Source organism: Ambystoma mexicanum, chromosome 9 (assembly GCF_040938575.1).
Source record: "Ambystoma mexicanum isolate Mex_15411 chromosome 9, UKY_AmexF1_1, whole genome shotgun sequence".
Taxonomy (NCBI): Eukaryota; Metazoa; Chordata; class Amphibia; order Caudata; family Ambystomatidae; genus Ambystoma; species Ambystoma mexicanum.
In genome coordinates, this window is record NC_090931.1 from 1,300,662,726 (window position 1) to 1,300,684,849 (window position 22,124).

General features: G+C 45.0%; 1 protein-coding gene across 8 annotated transcripts in view; it reads right to left on the reverse strand.

The window, feature by feature from the left end:
* Positions 1-22,124, reverse strand: part of KALRN (kalirin RhoGEF kinase) — a 1,827,638-nt gene that overhangs the window by 264,000 nt on the left and 1,541,514 nt on the right. For 5 of the 8 annotated variants that reach the window (XM_069616662.1, XM_069616661.1, XM_069616663.1 and 2 more), the window contains one exon: positions 8,949-9,044. The exons of the other annotated variants lie outside the window; for them this stretch is intronic. In XM_069616662.1, coding sequence (XP_069472763.1) covers positions 8,949-9,044 — 96 coding nt within the window. The remainder of the gene's footprint in view (positions 1-8,948; positions 9,045-22,124) is intronic. 8 annotated transcript variants of the gene reach the window in all.

Below are 22,124 nucleotides of genomic sequence, written 5' to 3' on the forward strand. Positions count from 1 at the left end.
CCTAGCTAGGCTGAAGCAGCATCCAGAGAGGCAAGGAAAGGAACAGCAATGATGCTTAGGGAAAGATGCTTTCTTCTGCCAGGGTGACCTAGCTAGGAAGGCAGTCGCCAGAGAGGCAGGGAAAGGAACAGCAATGATACTTGGGGCAAGATGCTTTCTTTTTCCAGGGTGACCTAGTTAGGATGAAGCAGGCTCCAAAGATGCATGGAAAGGAACAGCAGTGATGCCTAGGGATAGATGCTTTCTTCTGCCAGGGTGACCTAGCTAGGATGAAGCAGTCTTTAGAGAGGCGGGGAAAGGAACAGCAATGATGCCTAGGACAAGATTATTTCTTCTGCCAGGGGGACCTGGTTAAGATGAAGCAGCATCCAGAGATGCATGGAAAGCAACAGCAATGATGCCTAGGACAAGATGATTTCTTCTGCCAGGGGGGCCTAGTTAGGATGAAGTGGCCTCCAGAGATGCATGGAAAGGAACAGCAATGATGCCTAGGGCGGGATGGCCTAGCTAGTGCAGTTTTGGTGACTGCAGATCCTAAACGGAACTCTCACTTACACTCACAGAGCTTTCCAGATTTGGCAACCCAAGCCCGTGGGCAGAGTGGACCGTCTGGCTTAGCATTCACCTGCATGCATAAGGGGGAATGACAGAAGGCCTGTATGAGAAGGTGGATCTATGTTCCTCCCACGATACTGTGAAAGACTGTGCACCTGCTGATGTCCACCATGAATGAACACAGTCATTACCGACCAGCTCTACCGGAGGTCTTAACGCAAAATGACTGGGGAGGCTGCAGTAGCAGAGAGCCTGGAAGAGGTGGTGAGGGTCCACAGAGATCCATATGCAACTTTTAAACTATACCTTCCTGTCCCATGCCAAGTCAAGTGCCATTTGTATTAATAAACAAATGTTCTTACTATAAGGGTTCTAGGTTGCAATTTCTCCATGACAACCAAGCTGCGTCCACGGGATAATAGGCCTAACATGACATTATGTCAAAGGACCGCTCATGTCATAACAGAGTCTAAAAAAAAACTGGTCTGAATAGTTATAACACCAAGGACTCATAGGTTTAGGATGCAACGCTCCATTGGTCAAGTTGGGGTTATGGAAAGCTGTATATGCCTTTGTATGCATGTAATCTCAATTCATATTGAGCAGGCTTACCATGGACCTCTCATCTCTGCTCATGTTGACGTTGGTGTACATCTTCAAGAAGAGAAAACATCTTTCACACATGAAGGGGCCGTCATGTATCACATACCTGTGCACCCACGTAGCTAGGCTGTCTGTATTCTTTTCAATGCTGTGACGTAACCTCGGATGTCGTCCTTTCTGGCCTAGGGGGAGCCCCTTCCCATGAGGACAGGGAGGGGAGGCCGCCACCCGAATCATAACAGAAGATGTCACATTCAATTCTCGAAGTCCCAAGGTACCAAGCTTATTCTGTGTAGATGACTTTTTACAACCTTTTCTTTGGGAAGTCTCGGGGGAAGGACTTGTGCAATGGCAGCATGCCATTAGATATTCAGGGGTTATGGGAGCCTCCTCCTCACCAGACGAGGGATAACAGTTTCTCGCAAATGAGTTACCACTTCCCCAGACAGCAATCTATTCCCATGTGATCCTCCCTCATGTTACCACCTCCAGTGTTAGGAACAGGAAGCAGCTTCCTTCCCCATGCCACGTGGGAGGAGATCTTAAGCAGGAGTCATCACCGTACTCGGCAGTTTAAGGAGACATTCTGCTTTAGTAAATGAACATACTTTTAAAAAGTGATATTTGTGGGATCGCTTTAAACTGCGTGCGCTATTTACCACTCTTAACACCTTAAATGAAGGAGATCGGCAACGAGTGATACCATTCCCTCAAACTTCCCACAGAGTTTGCAATTTATATACAGAAAAATGTTTGTTTCGGGAAGTAATCTCGCATTCACACCACACAATTAAACTATAATTTGTCTTGGTACAAGTCAAATGTCACTATTTTCAGGGTAATTCAATAATGTCACTCCAAAAGATCCATTTCCGTGATGATTCACAAAATTGTGTGTATTTAATTTGTCAAAAAATGAACAGCCGACACGTGTTTCGACCACCGGTCGTTTTCAAGGCTGCACAAAATTACAATATCATACAAAACAAATGATTTAATAATCAAAAACCATACCATATGGTGCCACGTCAGGTCAGATGAGGTAATGTGTTCACGCCATGGTCAAAAGTTAAAGACGACGATCCAAGAAAAAACACAATTTAAAGCCATGGATTCGTTTTTTCAGTCAGTATTATCTGAACATTCCAAACTTAAGAGACTAACTGTTGAGCATAATATTATTATCCCTATGCACATTCCAAATAAATCAATATGGTGCAGATGCTCCTCCTATAATCAATATTCCCACACATGCATCAAAAAACACCTTGTGAAATCAATCTAACTAGTCCAAAATGTGAGTATCCCTGAAAGTTATAGGTATATATTCACTCCTATGTTGGTATTGTCATAAGAAAATACACTATCAAAATAAGGCTTAGCCCTTACGTATTTCTCTATATTCTTCAAATTGAAATTTAGGTGCCAAATTGCATGTGGTCTATTCTTCTCTACATCACTGCAGACTAAGATGTCCAATCCTAAATGGAAATGCCCCATATAGGTTACAGGATCACTTCCAAAATGGAATTGCTAAAAATATATAGTATCATATACGGGCCACTAACCCACCTGTACCGATGTGTCTTGGTAATTCTGATCTTGGAATAGGTAATAGTTGTGCTGATAGGTCCCGTCCCTTGGTACGTTTGAAATTCAGGCTTCAAATGCCAAATAGCTCCTATAAAATAATAACCTTAAATTTGGGGTACATGTAACTGCAAACTAAATAACCACAGACAAATGTCTGGATGAATAATCTTTAAAAAAGAAATTGTAAACTGTCCTAAATATAGAATGCGTATGACAACATTCAAAAGCCATAGACGGATCTCTCCAAAAATTGCTACCCCGTTAAACAGAAAGCAATTGGTAACTTTACTTCCCTTGGTTCAGTTACTATAATAGTAGCAATGATCCCTGTTAAAATGATATTGTTCTTGTTCCATAATACATTGTTAATCCTATCGGATTACAGTAAAGACACATTTCCCCCTTCCCTTCTATGTGTGCTTACCTTGTCCAATCTGTGGGCTAAATCCCTTTCATCCGCTGTATCAGAGAGCTCCTGCGGGTCCCGCCGGCTTGTAAATAAACTGCAGGATGCGAATACACGCACTGCACCGTGATGACGGCACGCGTACCTGAACACGTGACGTCAGATGTAAACAACAAATGTTGCTGACGTTGATGGCTGCATCGTTTGCTACTGAAACGCATTTCAAATTCTATCTTATCTTCTAATAGTAATGTCAACTAAGCTCATGCTCAATTCTTCTTTCAATGTTATATATAATCAGTACTTAAATATTAACCTTACAGATATATCTAATCTTTTGGTATATGATTAGGCTTTAATGTTAATTTCGACATCTCCTTATATTAATTATTATCAGTATGTTCTAACCATCTAACTTTAAATTTAAGGTGGCATTACAAATATACCTTGCCCTGTTGAATGAGATGTACTAATAATTAAACCGAGCGCTTCACACCATGTATTTTCAAAAGTCTTTTTGTTTTGAATACCATATTCTTACCTAACTGAAGTATTTTCCATTACGAGAATATTGGTATTGTAAAGTCCTATTTGGTAATTACGCCCATAGCAAATGAATGTATAATCTACAATCTGTATATGCCAACCGTTTCTAACCCAGACACATGCATATTTCCAAACAATAGCTTTACTTTAAAGGGGAACTGTTGTGTGTCCATAGTAATCCTCCCACTGTAATTATACCATTTTTGTCATACTTTCATCATTCTGGAAAATGGTAGAATGGCTTCAAGGGTAACAAATTCGTCGTTTTTACTTAAGTGCTTGATGTTATACCTTAAAACATGCTTCATAAAAAGACATGCATTTCATGATCCTGGTTGAGGCCAACTATAGTGAAATTGATCTTTTGGAGTGACGTTATTGACCTACCCTGAAAATAGTGACATTGGACTTGTACCACGATAAATTATAGTTTAATTGTGTGGTGTGAGCGCGAGATATCTTCCCGAAACAAACATTTTTCTACTTTTAAAAAGTGCCCCAACTGTTTGCACAATATCTCACATTCACAATTACCTTGCTCAGCGTCCAGAGAGAGTGGTACTGGGCAGGGATTACTAGGGTACCCCTGCAGTGTAACTCTGTGCCACACAAAGCAATGTATGTGTATGAGCTTTTCTGACCGAGGTAGCAGAAAAAGAAAAGGATGTTGAAATGTAAGGGATGAGAAAGTAAAGGGGGAGGATGCCATGCAATAATGGTGCGAATAAAGGATCATAAAATTAGTCTTGGGATTCGGGCATTCTGAGGACGCATAATGATCCGGATTCACTAAGATGTTCTATGCATGCAACAGAAGCCCAGCGCAAGCATCCCTTCACTTGCATGGAAGCATGTTGCACATCATTCAAAAATAAGACCAGAATGGATGCATCACTGATGTTCTTATTCTATTCCCCTTCATGAATTCATCCACTCACTCATGCAATATCGGGGGTGGAAAGGAGCATTTCTCTACGGGGAAAGGTCATCCCAGGTCACAAACTAAATGGGCTTTTCTGGATGAGAAACAAAAACATGTATCCCCTTGCGCCTCTCTGGAACAGGCACAAGGGGATGCATGATGCATAGAATACCAATTTCTGATCCTTGTGTGCATTTGTTTTGACAATGAACCACACACACTACTTTTTAGATTTTATTTCTATCCCTCCCCGAGAGATAGTAAACATTTTTTTAAATTACAGTCCATGATGGCAGGCCCTTTTGGGGAGATGGGTCCCCGGCTCCCACGTTGGTGAATGGAGTGCACAATATATTCGTGTTGGAGATGGGGCCAGTTATTGTAGTAACATGGTCTGACAGGTGCATCATTTTGGTGGCGGACGACCCCCAAGAAATGCTGCAGAGATGACCTTTGTGGATATGGTGATCTACACATTTCTCGGGACCACATACATTGAAAAGTGCATCCTTTACGCTTTTTGGTTTGCAGGATATTTTGAGAATCAAGCCCATGGGTTGAGATACAGACAGGTAAAGGGACTGGACTAAGATAGTACAACACAAACATACCTTCAACAGATCCCCATACAAAACGCTTTTACAGCACTAAACTGAAGCAATAGATATTCTCAACCACTCTTCAGTCACCATGAAAATTCCAAACAGATTTAATAAGAGCAGATCTATGGGAAAGGAGAACACATCTGAAACTCTCCCTACAGTGGCCATCAACTAATCACAGGAGGTCATAGTGTACAGGTCACTCTAATCCTCTGACTAGCCTCGGGCTGCAGATATAAAGGTCCTAATTTCCATAGGAAAGCATTCTGGTCCCGGCAGTGAAAGGATTTTAAAGAAATAATTTTAAATTCCTTACATAGAAACTGAATACAGACTGCTCAAATGAAAGGAAGATGGGTTTTGCAGATAAGAGCCATGATGATACGTCCTAGCACCTGCCGTTTTAGGGTAACATTTGGTGAGTTTGAGATATTATGATCCCATGAAACCAAGGTTAGTGAGGCTGCTATGAAATTGTTCCGGCCGATTTGTTTACGGCAAACTGACCTGAAATTAGTCACTGCGTAACATGATGCATTCGATTTGCTCACCGCGAAAAACTCAGTCGGAAACGTGGAAGTGGCGGCAGACAGATGCGGAAGGTAAGGAGAGGGACAGGGGTTAGTGATGTGTGTGTGTGTGTGTGTGTGTGTGTGTGTGTGTGTGTTGTATGTATGTGTGAGCATGATTGTGGGGAGGAAGGTGAACGGGATGGAGAGCAGTCTGGGGTATCCCCTGTAGAACACAGGGTAAGTAGTGGGGTGAGGAGGGCAGGGGAGATTATAGGCACTGTGGAGGTGTTCCCCTGAAGAGGCGGACAGTGAGGAGGGGTGCGTAAGGGAAGTGCCATTTCCCTGCAGCACCGAGATGGGACTCGTGAACCGGGGGGATTTGATCAAATCGGCCTGTGGGGAAATATCGTAGAACAACATGGGATTAGTTTGTCTGTTGGGCTCATTTCTGCATGTCAAATAACACTGATATATCACTCATAATGCTATTAGGGTAATGAACATAATTACAATGTATGCGATATAACCAAATGAGCAGTCAGTCATCTTCTGAATCCCCTAGAGCGTGAAGATTCATTTATGCAGATATCAATGCTCAAGAGAGACTGCACAGCCCAGGTGGCCCATAGAATGCCTGGAAAGGGGGGCTTCCACAATGCAAAGAGGGAGAGTGTTCTTAATGTGCGACTGATGAAGAGAAGCTCCATGAGTAGGGATCGATTAGTCCATGGGGGTCGTCATCGCCCTGCCTTGACCAATAAGAATGCGATCTACGACTTCCAATAGAGACCGCATTACAAACATTAGAAATATCTCTGCGAGGGCAGCTTCCTGCGTCACAAAGTCAGCGAGCGCAATGGTTGCACACAGAAAGCCGGCCTGTCTGCAACCCATTCTGCGCGGCTTGATCTTGTCCATGCCCGGCCGCGTCAGTAACACTCGCCACATTACTTGCTTCCGATAGGTTTGAAGTCTCCATGCTCTGAACTCTGCCGCTCAATAGGCAGTGTTGCAGTGCAAACGACCATCACCCCTGCTTACCCAACCCTCTCCTCGCCACCTGCCCGGCTGCATAGCTACACAGAGAAAGCTTGCGCTCAACTTTCACTCCCAAATAAAGAATGCTCGATCGACAGCTCCATTTTCTTCCTCAAAAATGTAAAATTAGAGCCCCGTTATACTTACCAAAGTGCACTAATAGCATTAGAGATTTCGGAGGGGGGGGGCATTAATGTAGGCGATAATGCCCACCTCCTTTTGTCTATAAGGCATTATCTAAAATATGCACTATTGACATACGAGACAAGATGCACACTGCGTTACAGGTTATTTAGCATTGTGATGCCGGAAGGTCTATTTGTCCTTTACATGCAGCTCTATGCAGCTCTATGCAGCTCAAGCTTCTGATCAAAGAGCTTCTGGTAGGGCGGATTCTTTCTGGGCCACTTTCACTGAAGCATTTTTTGAGTGGACTTTGTTTTAGGTTGTGTTATTTATACCACGCATAGCTGCCATTTTCATGGTCTCCAGGTGCTCTGGTGGCTCCGAAAAGGAAGGAGGGCTGGGAGGGCTTAGTTAGTGGGACAGAGAGGGAAAGCGTTGGTAGCTTCATTTCAGAAAAAGCAGCCACTGTGTGCTGTTTTTGTTTTTAGTTGATATTGTTTAAGTGCGGTTTGTTGTAGCAGTGTGTGTGGGAGGATTTCTGTGTAATGGGTTTCGTTTTCTGTAGTGTGATATGATTGGTTATTTATAACACACAATACCCAGAGGTTTCTAAGCGCGGACCCGGGGATAGAACCTGTGTTGCTCTGTGTCGTCTTGCTTCCAAGGCGAGCATGTTGCTGCTGAGCTATCCTCCTGAGAGGATAGTTCTGTTCAGTTGGATGTTGCCGAGTGTGTGCTTTTTATGGCGTTTACTTTTATGGTGTTTTGTGTTTAAATGCTTTATTTTGTTGGGGCGTCCAGGTTTCGGTTTGTTAGGTGTCGTTTGTTTTTGGGTGTTTCTCTTGTGTTGGCCGTTCCCCTTCGACAGTGTTTCTCGTTTAGCTGGGTGATTTAAAGAACCATGTTTTTATCAATTTTGTGCAGATTCAGCCTGGGCTGCCGCTAAGATACCAATTAAAACAAACCAAAAAATACCAGATAGTAACAAAGAGCAAACGATGTATTAAGAGGGAAGACAAATAACTTAACAGGAAAAAAGCAAAAGGGGTTGGAGATGGCAAGCTTGGTAGATGGATGATACAGAAATCGAATAGGGTTGGAATATGGTGACTCTCAAGTACCTTATTCTTCACTTAGTATCAATACTTTGTGAATTACATTTGTAATGAACAGCCTTGATAACGACCTTAATGGTTGAAACATGTGTCGGCTGAACATAATAAGAATACATTGTATTTTTGTGAATACCTACAGGCAACTCAGCAATCTAACTCATTTTCAACTCACTGATAGGCAGTGCGAGAGTCACCATATTCCAACCCCATTTCATTTAATTACATGACATTACATCTTCAAGGCCTTGTCACGGTGAGCTTTGTAGAAGGGTGAACGCTGCATGCCATTATTTTAGTCACTACGAAGGTGGTTATTAAAGCTCAAAGGTATTCTTGTCAAACCCTCTATCCAAATAGCTTTTATATACGACACAGCACAGCATCAGCTGCCAGCTGGTAGAAAGTCCATATATGTCATCTATTTAGTGTCTGCAGACCGTTGTGCCCTAGCTCGACACATCAAAAGAGTGTTGCACTAAAGCCGCTGCACGGAATGTAGCCAGGGCTTCTTTTGCAGACAATATGAACAACCTTTTTGTAAATAAGGATTAAAAGAAATTTGGCCTAATTACGAAATGGGTTTTCCTGAATTTTAGGGAAATAAAAGAGGACGTGAAGGGGATGTAAGCTTTGGGCAGTCGAACTAGTGAAGGAAGGTAGTTTATGGTGCACGAAAACCGTTATGGAATGTTAAGCAACTTGGTTAGTGAGACTGTATAGAGAAAGCTTAGTTAGGGCACACATATCCGCGAAATTGACATGTCAGTACATTCCACGCAATCACTGGAACAAAGCAGGAAACCATTATTAATGAGGGACGAAATACAATTAAAAACATGCAAACAATGAGCAACACCGATAAAGCAAGCTTCAAAAACGCAAGGCCTAGAAGGGCTGCTCTGAAGAGAGTTGCCCAGATACCAAACTTACCATCTTTGTTTTGACCAGCTTTTCTATTGCACTGACCAGATCCGCAGCGCTGGGGACTTCGGCCGAGCTCTGCCGTGCTGCTAACAAGGAGGAGGACTGCAAAGCGCCAGTTAGCAAAGAAAGAGCAGGTTAGCAGGCTGAGCAGGAACCGGAAAAAGAGAGCAGAGCAGCAAACATGCAAGTCATGCTAATTTAGGAAAGCAAGCAGGAAAAGAAGAGTTAGTCAAGGGTAGATTTCAAGGAAGATGTGGGTGCAGGTCTTCTCTCTCGTCTTTGTGGACACCAGATTAACCAAGGCGGGTACTCCAGTGCCTGAGCAAACTCCGCGGGTACACCAGTCAATTGAGTAAATGAAGCAGCTTACCTAGTCTAATGGGTAAATGATGTAGGCAGCGCCAGTCTATTGAGTGAAAACGGTAGCTAACATAGCATACAGTATAAACAATGCAGGTAGTCAATGGAGTCAAGAAGGCAGCTGCCCCAGTAGGTGCGCCGTTCTATGTAGTGAAGTAGCTATGCAGCTTCTCCAATCAAAGGGATAAAGGATGTAGGTGCCTGCGTAAACTAAGCGAGTGCACCAGTTGTGAAGGCATCTTGGAGTAAGACACAGACAACAGATTCTGAATTTGAAATAAAAAACTTTAACAACTTAAAAGTCAGGATAGAAAAACGCCTATCTTGCCCTATACTATGGTGGGATTTCCCTACCGAAATAAAGCTAAGGAAAGTCAGTGTCCGAGAGTTCCACTTCGAAATCTGTGCCCAATAACCTATACTTGCCCTCACAACTAATCTCTACAATGAGTAGGGATGTCAGGAAGCAACACAACAGTGTCCAACACAAAGTTTGGAGCTTTGTCTAGCTCATAGCTTCCTTTCAGCTCCCTTCCCCAAGTATAAACGAGCTCCAACAAAGAGTATCAGGACTGCCTTAAGTTCAGGATGATAGAGTTTTAACCAAGACTCAGGGTACCCTTCCCCAAGTTTCAAATAACACAGTTCCAAACACAAAATACCTTGAGGCTCTATCCTCAAGTCAATAAGTAGGCCAAGCCCCAGGGTTCCCTTCCCTAGGACTCACTTTCAATGTCACAATAGTATTTTCAGTCTTCTTAAAGTTCGGCCCCACACTTGCGCCCACTTTATATGATTTGGTCTTTGTACAAATATATCTTGACTGATAATGGCAGTTCATTCAGCTGGCAGAGTATATTTTATTATTTACAATTGTTTCCCACTTTGTTGTTTAATATGCTTCTTTTTGATTCACTGTTAAAGTTCACCTCCATTCACCTTGAAGTTCAATATATAGTGGGTTCACTTCATCAAAGTTCTCGGCTTCACTTGAAGGTTCAGCATATATGGATTTTACTTGTATTAAAGTTTCATTAATTTCCGAGTTTGGCACATGGTGGTTTCATTTGAATTTTAAGTTCCATTTACTTGTAATCCTTATAGGTAACAGTTCTGCTTGATTATTAAGATTTCATTAAGTTTGGAATTCAATGATCGTGAAAATATATTTGTTAAAGCTTTCATTCAAGTCATCTCATTGTTTTCCGTGCTTTCTTATACAAGCGTCACTCTGATACAATGAAATCCTCTGCATGAGTTCAAACACTTGCATACGGGGTTTCCTCTTTCATAGAAACTCACTGGTTGCGTTCACAGGTCTTCCAGCAGAGCAGATCGGTCAGACCTCTGTTCTGCGCCTCAGGACTCCACCTCCTGCCCCTTAGGCATTCCTGGGTTGGCTTCTGTCCGCAGGAGATCAAGCACTGCAAACACCAGAAAAATGGACAGCCTCTCTGCACGCCTCTTTCCAGCCCCAGCTCCCGGGCCGCACTACGGTGAACCGCCAGCGTGCTTCACCGACACAGCTCGCTGCTGTTTCTCTTGGCCTCTCCGCTGCTTCTTCAACACCACCGCTACCGTCTCTCCTGCCAATGTCTAATTGGAGTTCGTTTTATAGACCTGCAGCCCTTTAACAGGCTGCAGGGGCGAATGTGCAATCAGCCCTGCCTGACCCTTATTAAGCGGACATGCCGGTCTTCTACAACTCTCAGCAGGCCTCGTCCCATACCAGAGTGGAAAAAGCACCCAGTCTTCATTACTCCCGGTTGCCTCTTCTTCATCTCAGTGCTGCCAGTCATCATATATGAGGAAGTCAGAGGAGTTGACTCACAATAACCTATGAAGGTGGGGAAAGGGTGTGGTTAGACGTTCGTAGGAAAAGGGGGATACCATGTCCCTCCCAAGGGCATCCTATAACCAGCTCCCAAGGAGCCTCCACCCAGGCGATCTTCCCTCACTTGTCCACCTCCCAGGGTCAGGATCCAAAAGCGATGGCCTTTTTCTGGCCACCTGCACATTGGACCCATGGGGAATAGGAGTGAGAATACCTTCAAGTTGCTCACACACACTATTGAGTGAAGAAGGCAGCTACCCCAGTCTCCCGAGCCAACGAGGCAGGTGCACCAGTCTCCTGAGCCAGGTGCACTAGTCTGCTGAGTAAATGAGGCAAGTGCACCAGTCTCCCGAGCCAACGAGGCAGGTGCACCAGTCTCCTGAGCCAGGTGCACCAGTCTGATGCGTAAATGAGGCAAGTGCACCAGTCTCCCGAGCCAACGAGGCAGGTACACCAGTCTGCTGAGTAAATGAGGCAAGTACACCAGATTACAAACTGAAGGTGACAGGCACTCCACCCCAGTCTGGGAGTAGTACAGAGCTGATGCATTTTAAATAAAACCCCAAATAATTTGAACGGTGGCCTATCCAGGCATTTGCACCTAATTCAAATCTTACGCTTTGATCAATAAGTACAAACAGTCCAGCAATTTGCCCCACAGCGCTATAGACGGCTGCACACATTACACACACATTCAGAATCATGCTCAGTCCCTTCTTATTTGAGTTCCAAAAGACAAGCATTTGTGGCGATTTAAATATGTACTGCTCGCATTTAGAATGTTCCCAAGTTTCCTCCAATCACAGCCCTTCCCTGGCCCATGAACGTGTACCCATTCTTACTGAAACATTCGTGCCAACCACATTTTTCACAAATTCCTTCCCACAAAAGCACACACCACACTCTCGCCCGGGATTGCACCAGGGTCTTCACACAGACCCTGCCCTGATGCCGAACTAGACAAGGAACTGTTTTCTGGGGAATCTACATCGCTTGGAACAGCCCGATCAATGGCACCCCCTGTACGGAGTAAGAATGACGCAGCATAAAATAAAATGAAAGGTGCACCCGGATTTCAAGAACTCTCTTTTCTAATATGCATAACAGCATATGTTTATCCAATATTGCTCATTTTAACAACAGCTACTCCAACCAAGCATCTTTGGGGGGCAGAAGGGGTTGGATGGGGAGGATGGCAGATGCGTACTGTGCTCCAAAATCTGAATTTTTCAACAGCGAGAAGGGATCAGGCAACAAGCACGTTTAGGATGCATGTTCCAATACAACATGGATTACAACTTCAGAAAGTGTCACACGTGGGTGCTGGTAGCCCATGATCACCTGCCCATGTAATTGCTGGCATCGTGCTTTATGTATGTGTGGGTCTTCATACCACACGAAGCAGCTCATTTAAACCAATGAGAGCATCTCCATAGAGCGAGATGACTGCAGCAAGCGAGTCCTAAGCTTGAAGGGTCATGAATCTTTATCAAGCTTCTAATTACAGCTAATTAAAGTGCAGCGTAAAGGGCGAGCAATCAAATCAACGCTTGCTAACATCTGAAAACCATAGCATTGAGCACCCTATTTAAACCCAGCCACAGATTGGGAGTATTACTACAGAGCTGAAAGAGAGAGATACTTGTCCAAGAATTCTGCACAATATTGCGTTTAGCTACTGCGCTTGGTGATCTTGTTGCAATAAATTGCTTCCTCATCAAAGTCAAGTCAGTCCATCATCCCTTCAGCTGCACCTGGACTCCTGGTCCGAAATCTGAATCTGGATTTCGATAAAACACCCAGATCCAGGCAGTGTATATCAAATATAGGAATGTATTCACAGCATCAAACATAAAAGGCCACACCACTGGGAATCCACAAGTGATGCAACTACAATAGAAGCTTAGCGGTGCGGTCCAGGTGGCTTGAGTAGTCAGAAGCTTGTGCTTGTTTGATTGGAGGGAGCATCCATTAGTTAAGGTCTCTTGCGAGTCTTGCCCTAAGCTATACGTCTTGCTTCTCATTGCAAGACACAAATACATTCTTGTGCTGTTCTGGTGGAATCATGCTTAATGATTTCCAGTGACCTTCGCATGTATATCATTTGTTGCGAGTATTCATTTCAAAGTGGAGAAAATAAATATTGCTTTTTCCGCTTTTCCCAGTTAGTTTTCCCAACCTGAAAATATATTGGATAGGGCAGTAAAATGCCCTTCAAGCGGCAGCCCAACCCTGCAATCCAACACACCTTAATTCAGGCAGGGACATGGACACATCTGTCATTGACGGTGAGTGTACTTAGACAAATCTGGCATCTAGCAGACAAACCCACTGGAGCTGCAGATGCTGGTACTTCTGTGCTCTTTCACAAGCAGTACAGAGATGTGGCCAGCCGGGTTTCAATGGATCCAGATGTCCAACCACAAATCACCATAAATCAGCCATATCGCTAGAGAAAGCAAGGATACCCAGATATAGAAACCTACCAATATTACCAAACCCAAAGGCAAGTAGGGAAGAGAGGCCAGCCCCGGTCACATCTCCAAATCCAGAGACCCTTGAGTGAGGTCTTGCTTACGCTGCCAGGGGGTGAACGATCAGGGAATTACCCACATGTCGACCCGACTGCCCCAGAAATCTCCTGCAAGCGCACCGCTCCTTGATGAAAGCTGCTAGATTGACAGAGGCTCACTGGATGGGATGATCTGGTCCTCAGGTTCTCTCTTTTGATGCTAGTTCTGGTGGTTCGGATGCCCAGCATTAGGATGGCACATGTGGAACTCTTACGCTATACCAAGACTGGAGTGTAACACTTCTCTGGGCCTGGCCTGTGACGCATGATCCCAGACTTACTTTCATAGTCCTGTTTATGAGGGGTAGAGAGAACATTGGCTATTGTACCCCATGGTACCCGAGGAGCCGGCCGTCTGAACGTTCTGAGGCCCAATCTCATGGAACAGCCGATGCTCTACTTCCAGGTCCTGAAACTCATGCAGTCCTCCTCCTTTCTCGGGATTTGGTGTGAGCGGTCTTCCCCAAGGGAAATCTCAAGAGTGCACAGGAAGCTGCAGAATGTTATGGCACTTTTACAGGGGAGTTGCAGAGTGCCACTAGAAGTATACACAGGCAGGGGATATACATGGCAGTGCACAGTGAAAAGTGCAGATCTATAGGTTACTTGAAAGCCATTATGGTATATATGCGGACTATCTGCAGGCTATCACAGCACATGTGCAAAGTAGCTACTCGTGGATTGACTGCACACATGCACGTCACTTGCAGAGTGCCACTGCACAAAACAGAACTGCACAAATTCAGGATATCTTCGAAGTGTCAAAGCACATACACAGGGAAGCTGAAGAGCCTCACTGCACAAACCTATGCCCGCTGCAGGTTATCCTTGTACACGCGCAGAGTAGTGGCAGGGAGGTACGCCATACATTACGATTAGCTGCATAATGTAACTGCACACCTGCACCTTATATGCAGAGTGTCATCGTACCATATTATATTATTTTTTTTGTAAAGATTTTTTCAATTGGTCTCTTCCCTTCTTTTCACTTTTCTTGCCATTCCTTTCTTCTTCTGTTATCCTTCTTATTTTTTGTATGAGAGAACATTTAAAGCATCTCCTTTTTTTAGAACCACAGTAACATTTCTTGCTATTCCATACATCGTGTATCGGAGTGTTTCTGTGACACAGCGTGGGTCTAAATGTTTGGGAATTTAAATGTCCTAATACGTTGACACATCTAGGTCAAATCAATGAGCAATTGAGTATCGGCTTTGTTGGCAGGGCTCCTTTTGTTTTTTCTTAGCCCTATTATAGTCAGGACACGTACTGCACACAGCAGTCTTCTTTCCATGTTCCCTCAAAACCCAAGTCCCAATTTTCTTCTGAATATCTCATTCGGAAGACATACATAGCTTGTGCACTGCACTCCCTGCGCAGGATTAGCACTGCCAGGGCCGGGCTGAGTTACCAAAGGAAGCTACAGCATATGCACACAGGAGATTAAAACTTGTGGCTGGATGGGTCTTCAGCAAAATGTCAGCAGAGATTAGGCACCTGGCCATTTTACTGCCGTCCTGATGCGCCTGTCGGGCAAATGTGACAGCAGGGGGCTTATTATGAACGCTGCGTCGAATGACGTGGCATAAAGGAAGGCCTATGCGGCAAGGGCAGCAGAGATAATACAGTGCACAAGTCTGGAAGACAGCAGAGAGAAGAGGGCACCATTGCGGGGACAGAACGCAGGCCACTCTCGCATTCACCTCCACGCCACTGTTAAAATGACGGTTACTAATGCTAGAGTGACCAGATTTTCCAAATAAAAAAACGGCAAAATCTACCAACACAAAGGTAGGACTCCAAGTAAACCACGCATGGGTGGGGAAGGGAGAGGAGGGGATTTGGGAAGAAGTCAGAGGGACATTTAATGTAAGTAGCTTTAACCGTGACCATAAGCATACGAAACACAAGTGCCCTGTGGCACAATTGGATAGTGCATCTGGTGTAAACTGAAAGGTCTGTGTCTCTAGCGCCTTTCTAGCACCTTCAGAGATGGGGACTATACGGCTTTAACAAAACTTAAAACCGTTTGTTCAGTGCCTCCCCAATGTAATCTCTACAGCAAGGTAAAGTATAATTTCAGAGAAGAGCGGACGATCTGATTACACGGCTACACCAAAAGCAAAGCTCCAACTGAGGCACAAGGTACCTATTTACACAACACTTCAGTGGACACCAGCTGCCGGCACAGCCTCCCACCAGCACAGATCCGCCTCCATACACCACACTAAAGCACATCTCTCCCATCAGTATTCAGCCATGTCCTATGACAAAGAATTCAGTCTAGCTGGACACAAGTCTCCCGTACTCGTGCATTCTGCGGACCACCTCTAAGCAGCTATTCACTTTCCTGACCATCATGGGTAGCTTACTGGGGCTCTGCCATCCCACCCAAGTCCCTATCCTGGCCAAATGCACGCATTCCAATCCTTCTGACAAATTTCCCTATACCATGTACTTCGGTCCACAAGGGCATTCCCCACACAAGCACGTGCCTCTGCCACGGTACTCCAGAGAATGTGTGAGAACTTGACGAGGCACAAGAGGCATATGCCGGCCATATTCCCAGAGGTGAATACCTTGCTTTTCCAAGCCGTCTATCTTCGACTCTGTCGGTTGGAAGTCAACGGCTTGACGTGATGGTCGCGGTTTGTAACATTAATCCCCTACAGGTTTGACTGGGACATCAAAAATGGCAGGTCTCGTCTTGCCGGCTTATATTTCTTGGTAAGCTCTGCGTCAACTGCCAACATAGAACACGGACATGGCCACAAGGCAATAACCGGGTCAGCTATCGCCACGGTTAAGGGCAAGGCATGTTCCGTTTATGGCCCATCATCAAGAATGTCGATCAGGTCATACTGCGGTTTCGATAGAGCACTGAGCTCCAAGGCCACAACAACCTTCTCGATCGATGCCTTGCGGTAATGCGAGCTTGGGTGCGCATAAGGGTTGAGCTGCTGGAGAGAGCTCCACATCTGGATATGTGTCCAGTCCGCTGGCATCGTGGAGGCCCTCAGTGAGCTGAAGAAACCCTGCCTGGCCTGCCATAAAATCAGGCAACGGATCCTGGGCTGCAGCCCCTATCGGCTGTAACCCAAATGGAATCGGGTCACCCGCCTCATCTCACTCTGATATTGCAGAGCTGCTCAAGGGGCCTCTTGGCCGAGGGGGCTGCCGATGGCTTCAGAGGAGGGGGGCGTTTCCTGCAGGGATTCGCTTGAGGGCGTTCGGCCTTTCCCGTCATGCTTTCTGCCGACAGACTGGGCAAAACTGGAGCTGGATCGGCCAGCTGCGTCGAGGCATCTGCCATACCAGCCAAAGCCTTCTGAAATGCCATAAGCATTTTGGTTTTAAAATCCTCCCACTCCTTCTTAAATGCACCCTTCACAGGGTACGACTTCTCCGTATCTTCCGACGAGTCGGAAATGCCTCTCTGCTTTTTCTTGTGCAAGGACGATGAGAGTGGTGCGATTCGCTCTGAGTGTGGGAGCGTTTCGTCGACTTTTTATGACGATGCACCTTAAGATGATTTTCAGGTGTCGGATTTTCTGCGTCATGCTCCGATGAGCACCGGAGTGACTTTGCCGGGGATTTGGACAAGGGTCTGCAGAACACCAACTTTGCCGACCATTACCTCACCACTTTCGAGTTCATCGAAAGACAGGACCCACATTGATCAGTGTCATGCCCAACTCCAAGATACCACACACAAATAGTATGTGGGTCGTGAGTGACATTTTGGAGTTGCAGTCCTTGCAACATTTGAACCCTTGCTGCTCCCCATATGTTTCGGAATTACTCCCATGATCCTCACTAATGGCTGTGATTGGCAAGGCTGGTGGAAGTTGGAGTACAAAGGTTGCAGAACCCTGCTGTAGGCTATCCACACAACGCTTTGTACCAATTGGAACCTCTTTCATATCCATCCTTTTCTAACTATTGATAAGTGAATTAAAATGAACAGACTCTAGCAGTGAACTTCTTGCTTCCTCTGGCCATGCGCCTTAACTAGGAATAAAGTCTGGTGAGCCATGCACTGGTTTTGCTGCAGACTTCTTCGTACCCTGCAATGAAGCTTTTCAGCTTTCTGACAAATTTTCTGTGAGACATTGTATGAGGTTTTGGAGAAAAGCAAGCACCAAATATGTATTTAGGGCAGGGGTTTTTGGTCAATCAAGAACACATTCAGCCAGGTGTAAAAGCTCTCTAACGCGAATTATTTTATGTATATTTGAATCCCAAATATTCATTTAAGATCTCCTTAAAGGTTCCTCAATATAGTTGGCCAGCTGGACAAGCTCTGCATCTATTAATCACACTTGGTCTGATTATCTGTGCACACAGTAAAAAGGAAACACCATAATCGCCGGGCATAAACTTCACTTGGCGAACCCATCTTGGCTGCTAAAATTCCACCAGCATTTGATTCATGTCTCTGACTGCAAGAACCGGATAGCTGAGCGTTTGTGTGTGCTCCATTCCTCAGAAAACTCATGTCTTCATCTACCGATTTAAGTTGTTAGTTACTGTTGCTGCCAGGATATCCTCAATCTAGATCAGCCTCTCTCAAGCCCCACTAAAGCTCAAGTAGTACCCTACAGCATCTCCCAAAGCACCAACACCATTGCCCAAAGTGACACTAGCATCTCCCAAAGATGAGACTCCACAAGAATTTCTCAAAGCTCCCAAAACCTCACACCATTTCCCAAACCCTGCCACCTCTGGCCCCAATGCTTTAAACTCCTTATGTGTTGGCATCTCTTCACCATCCGTTTGCAATACGGTTAGTTGCTGCACTGAGACACCATTTTCCAATTAGGAGTAATACCAATAGGTACTTGCACAACTAACTGCTGTAGCCACTTCCCCATCCTGCTCCACACAACATTGCCCTTTTCTTTTCAGTCTTGCAATCCCACCATGACACCACATCATATCCTGCTGGCTCTCCGATTGGTTGCTTGCCAATGATCATTTGCCCTTACAATCCTCACTGGGGTGTCTTGCGTAAGGTCTCATCCCTCAAAAAAGACTTAGACAATTCAATAGACCTTTTGGCAATTAACAGGTTGAGATGTCAGGGTTTTGCTCCTTCAGATTATAGTTTACTTCTTTCTGGTCCTCTCTGCCGTTCACGGTTATCATTATGGAGTTTATGACGGGCAATTTTCCATCGGAGGTACATGCAAACCAGAAGGGCAATGGCAGCATTTATGGAGGCACATCCAGTGCTGCTTCCATCACACAACTCATAAATCTGTGCTTGAAGATGCTCCGAGTTGTGGCAGACCCTTTACCGCCAAACACTCTAACACATACGATTTTTTAGCCTTATCTTAAAATTCACCTGAGAATTGGTCGGCTCGCTCAGAGACTCAGAGGATTTACAAAATTCCCACTGTGCGGTAAAATGCTGCCAGTGCCATGGAGAGGCGCCACCGCCGCCACCACCACCAAACCCTACTATGCAGAGGAAAGCACAGAAGTGACTGTGATCCATTTCAAGAGAAGGTTCCGCTTTTCTCATAAGCACAAAGAGCCTTCCATGGTGAACAGTTTGCATCAATTTGCATGAAAGAAGTATTCCCCACCCATACTGCTGCATGCTTTGAGTGGCCCATCAAGAACACCAACATCGGATGCAAATGAATGTCAACCAGCCAGCATCCACATGCCCACTGATCTGGCCTTGAGCCACAGACTTCTCTCCCCAAGGGCACCCTCCATACTGCATCGCTGCTGGGAGCAGAGCCTCTGGGTGCATTTTCCATCAGTGTATGACTTGCACTGAAGATAAAGAGAAGAGGATGTGGTTTCCACAAGCTGTAAAGTTAGGGAAGCATCAGACCAGGTACTACAGACAGGAACTACATCTTAATTATTTAAGTGCAAACACTTAACCACAGACCATTCTACTGCATAACATCCAACCTGAAGTGCCCATATATTGGAGCAAGCCATTGAGCAAGCAGAGATGGGCTCTCAAAAACGGCTGTATGCACCATCGATCAAAAGGCCGCAGGGCATCATCTCTGTTCACAGTGCTGATGGGCAATGCACGAGCAAAAGAGTTCCAAAGAGAGATTATGATGGACTCAGCCTAGATGCTTTTAGCAAGTCATCTCATTTGCGATTGTTCGGAGGTAACATCTATTTATCACTTTCATAAATCCCAGCCATAACCCGAGGGTGCACAGGTAATACAAAATGCAGAGCAGGTGTTCAAAAAGAATAACTCACTCCCAATACAAGAAACAGAAAAAGAGGGGCAAGGAGAACAAAGAACGAAAATACAACAAAACAAAATAATAGAGAGGGTGAAAGCAAAAGAAATCAAATTACATTCACTGGAATTAAAAGACTTGAAGGAAAAGTAAGAGTGAAAGGGAGGTCTTCAGTGCCAAGTAAAAGAAAAGTGAACATTTGACGACCTAAGCTACTAATCGGGCACAATCAGTGGGCTGCCCCCACCAAAGCACAACATTTCTTACTGGCAAAGAGTGAACTATGATTCCAAAGTGGTGAGTGGAAACTATGAGGCCTGAGTGGGACTATCTTTACAGTGGGCAGAAACCTGCCAGAGTGTAAAAGCCTGTTTTGGAAATAAGGGTATTTATTTCTTTATTACATTTATATAGCGCACAGGCAGCCCAGGGGCATTGTGGCGCTGTTACTTGTAGATGCACTTAGTTACAATGAGTACAGGTTGTGCCATGGGTTACAGTGCGGCAGGATCCTGTGTTCAGCGATAGGAGGTATCATACATCATACATGAGAGCTTGAACATATGGTGTTGGTTAGGTGAACAAGGAAGTTTTCATGGCTTTGCGGAAAGCAGTCAGTGAAGGTTCAGCTCGCAGAGAGGTGGGAAGGGTGTTCCAGTGTAAGGCAGCAAGGTAAGGGAAGCTGGCGCCCCCTGCTCTAGCTCTTTTTACCCTAGGTACAGAAAGCATATTGGCATATGGTGTCCTAGTGGGTCTCAAGGAGGAGACCGGGTGGACTCTCTGGGATAGGTACACTGGGGCCGAGAGGTGGATGCATTTGTGGGTGATACTTAGCGCTTTGAAAATGATCCTTTCCCTTATGGGAAGCCAGTGGATGCTTTTCTGGCGGCAGTGATGTGCTCTTTCTTGGCAATGCCTTGTGCAGCACGCAGGGCTCTGTTCTGGATTACTTGCAGCTTCTCAAGGTTTTTGTTGGAGGTCCCTAGGAAAAGAACATTGCAGTAGTCTAGCCGTGAGCCAGTTATGGCTCTGGCTATGTTGGTGCATGAGTCTTTTGACAGATAAGGTCTGATTGCGTTGAGGAGTTTAGCATGGTAAGCAGCAGAGGAGGCGATTGCGTTTACTTGTCTGGTCATGGATAAGTTAGAGTCTAGATAGACGCCTAATGTTTTTACCGTGTCTAGTACTGGAATTTTGATTGAGTCAATAGTAAAGTGACTATACTGGGCGTCAAGTTTCTTCAGGGTGTCAGGTGATCCTACGAGTAGGAGCTCAGTTTCATCAGAGTTAAGACAGAGGCCGTTGATAGCCATCCACATTTGGATTGTGTTATATAAGTTGTTGAGAGTCGCACAGTCAGTGTCATAGTCACCTGTTAATGTGAGAAGGATCCGAGTGTCGCCGGCGTAGTTGGTGTAAGAGATGCCCATGGCGTCAAGGATGAGGAAGAGGGGGCGGGTAAAGATGTTGTAGAGGGTGGGGGAGAGGCAGGAGCCTTGGGGCACACCACATAGCATGGTAGTCAGAACCCTGGAACACACAGGTTTCAGAGGTCATTTCTATAATTGACAAGAGAAGCACTTGATAACTGTAATTTGCCAGCCAGGAGTGGGTAAACCTTTGGGTCAGCATCTGGCACATTGTTTAAACTGAACCCAGATGTGCAAGAGTAACAGGTTGAAGTGAAATAAATGGAGATGATCAAATTGGATGTGTGTCCGCCGATGAGAAGCAATGCTTCAGATGCTTCTGCGAAAGATCCATTGAGGGCAGGAGGCCACTCTAGAAACGAAGGCATCAAAGACTGATCAGTGGCCTGAACGTCGCTGAATGAAATACTTTGCACTTTTCATTTAAGAACAAATCTGTCACTCAAGCCTTTGTAAGCGTATCCACTGGGCATTATGAAGCGAGAGCAGAGTTAAAAGTAAAACCCAGAGATTTTCTTCTATGATACTATTTATTTTGTAAAACTCTAAATAATGTTTAATATCAATACTTCCACGTATGCCCATTTAGGGGGAGGAGGGTCTACAGAAGGAAATAAAGAGATGGTTAACAGCAGATCCTAAGAAAACGGTGTCTGATAACAGGCCAAACTGATGCAACCCAGTGCAACATTAAGCGGCCTTCCGACAGCTTTCCTACCCTCGCTCGGAGGTCTTCTTGGGTAATGGCCCCGATTCAGT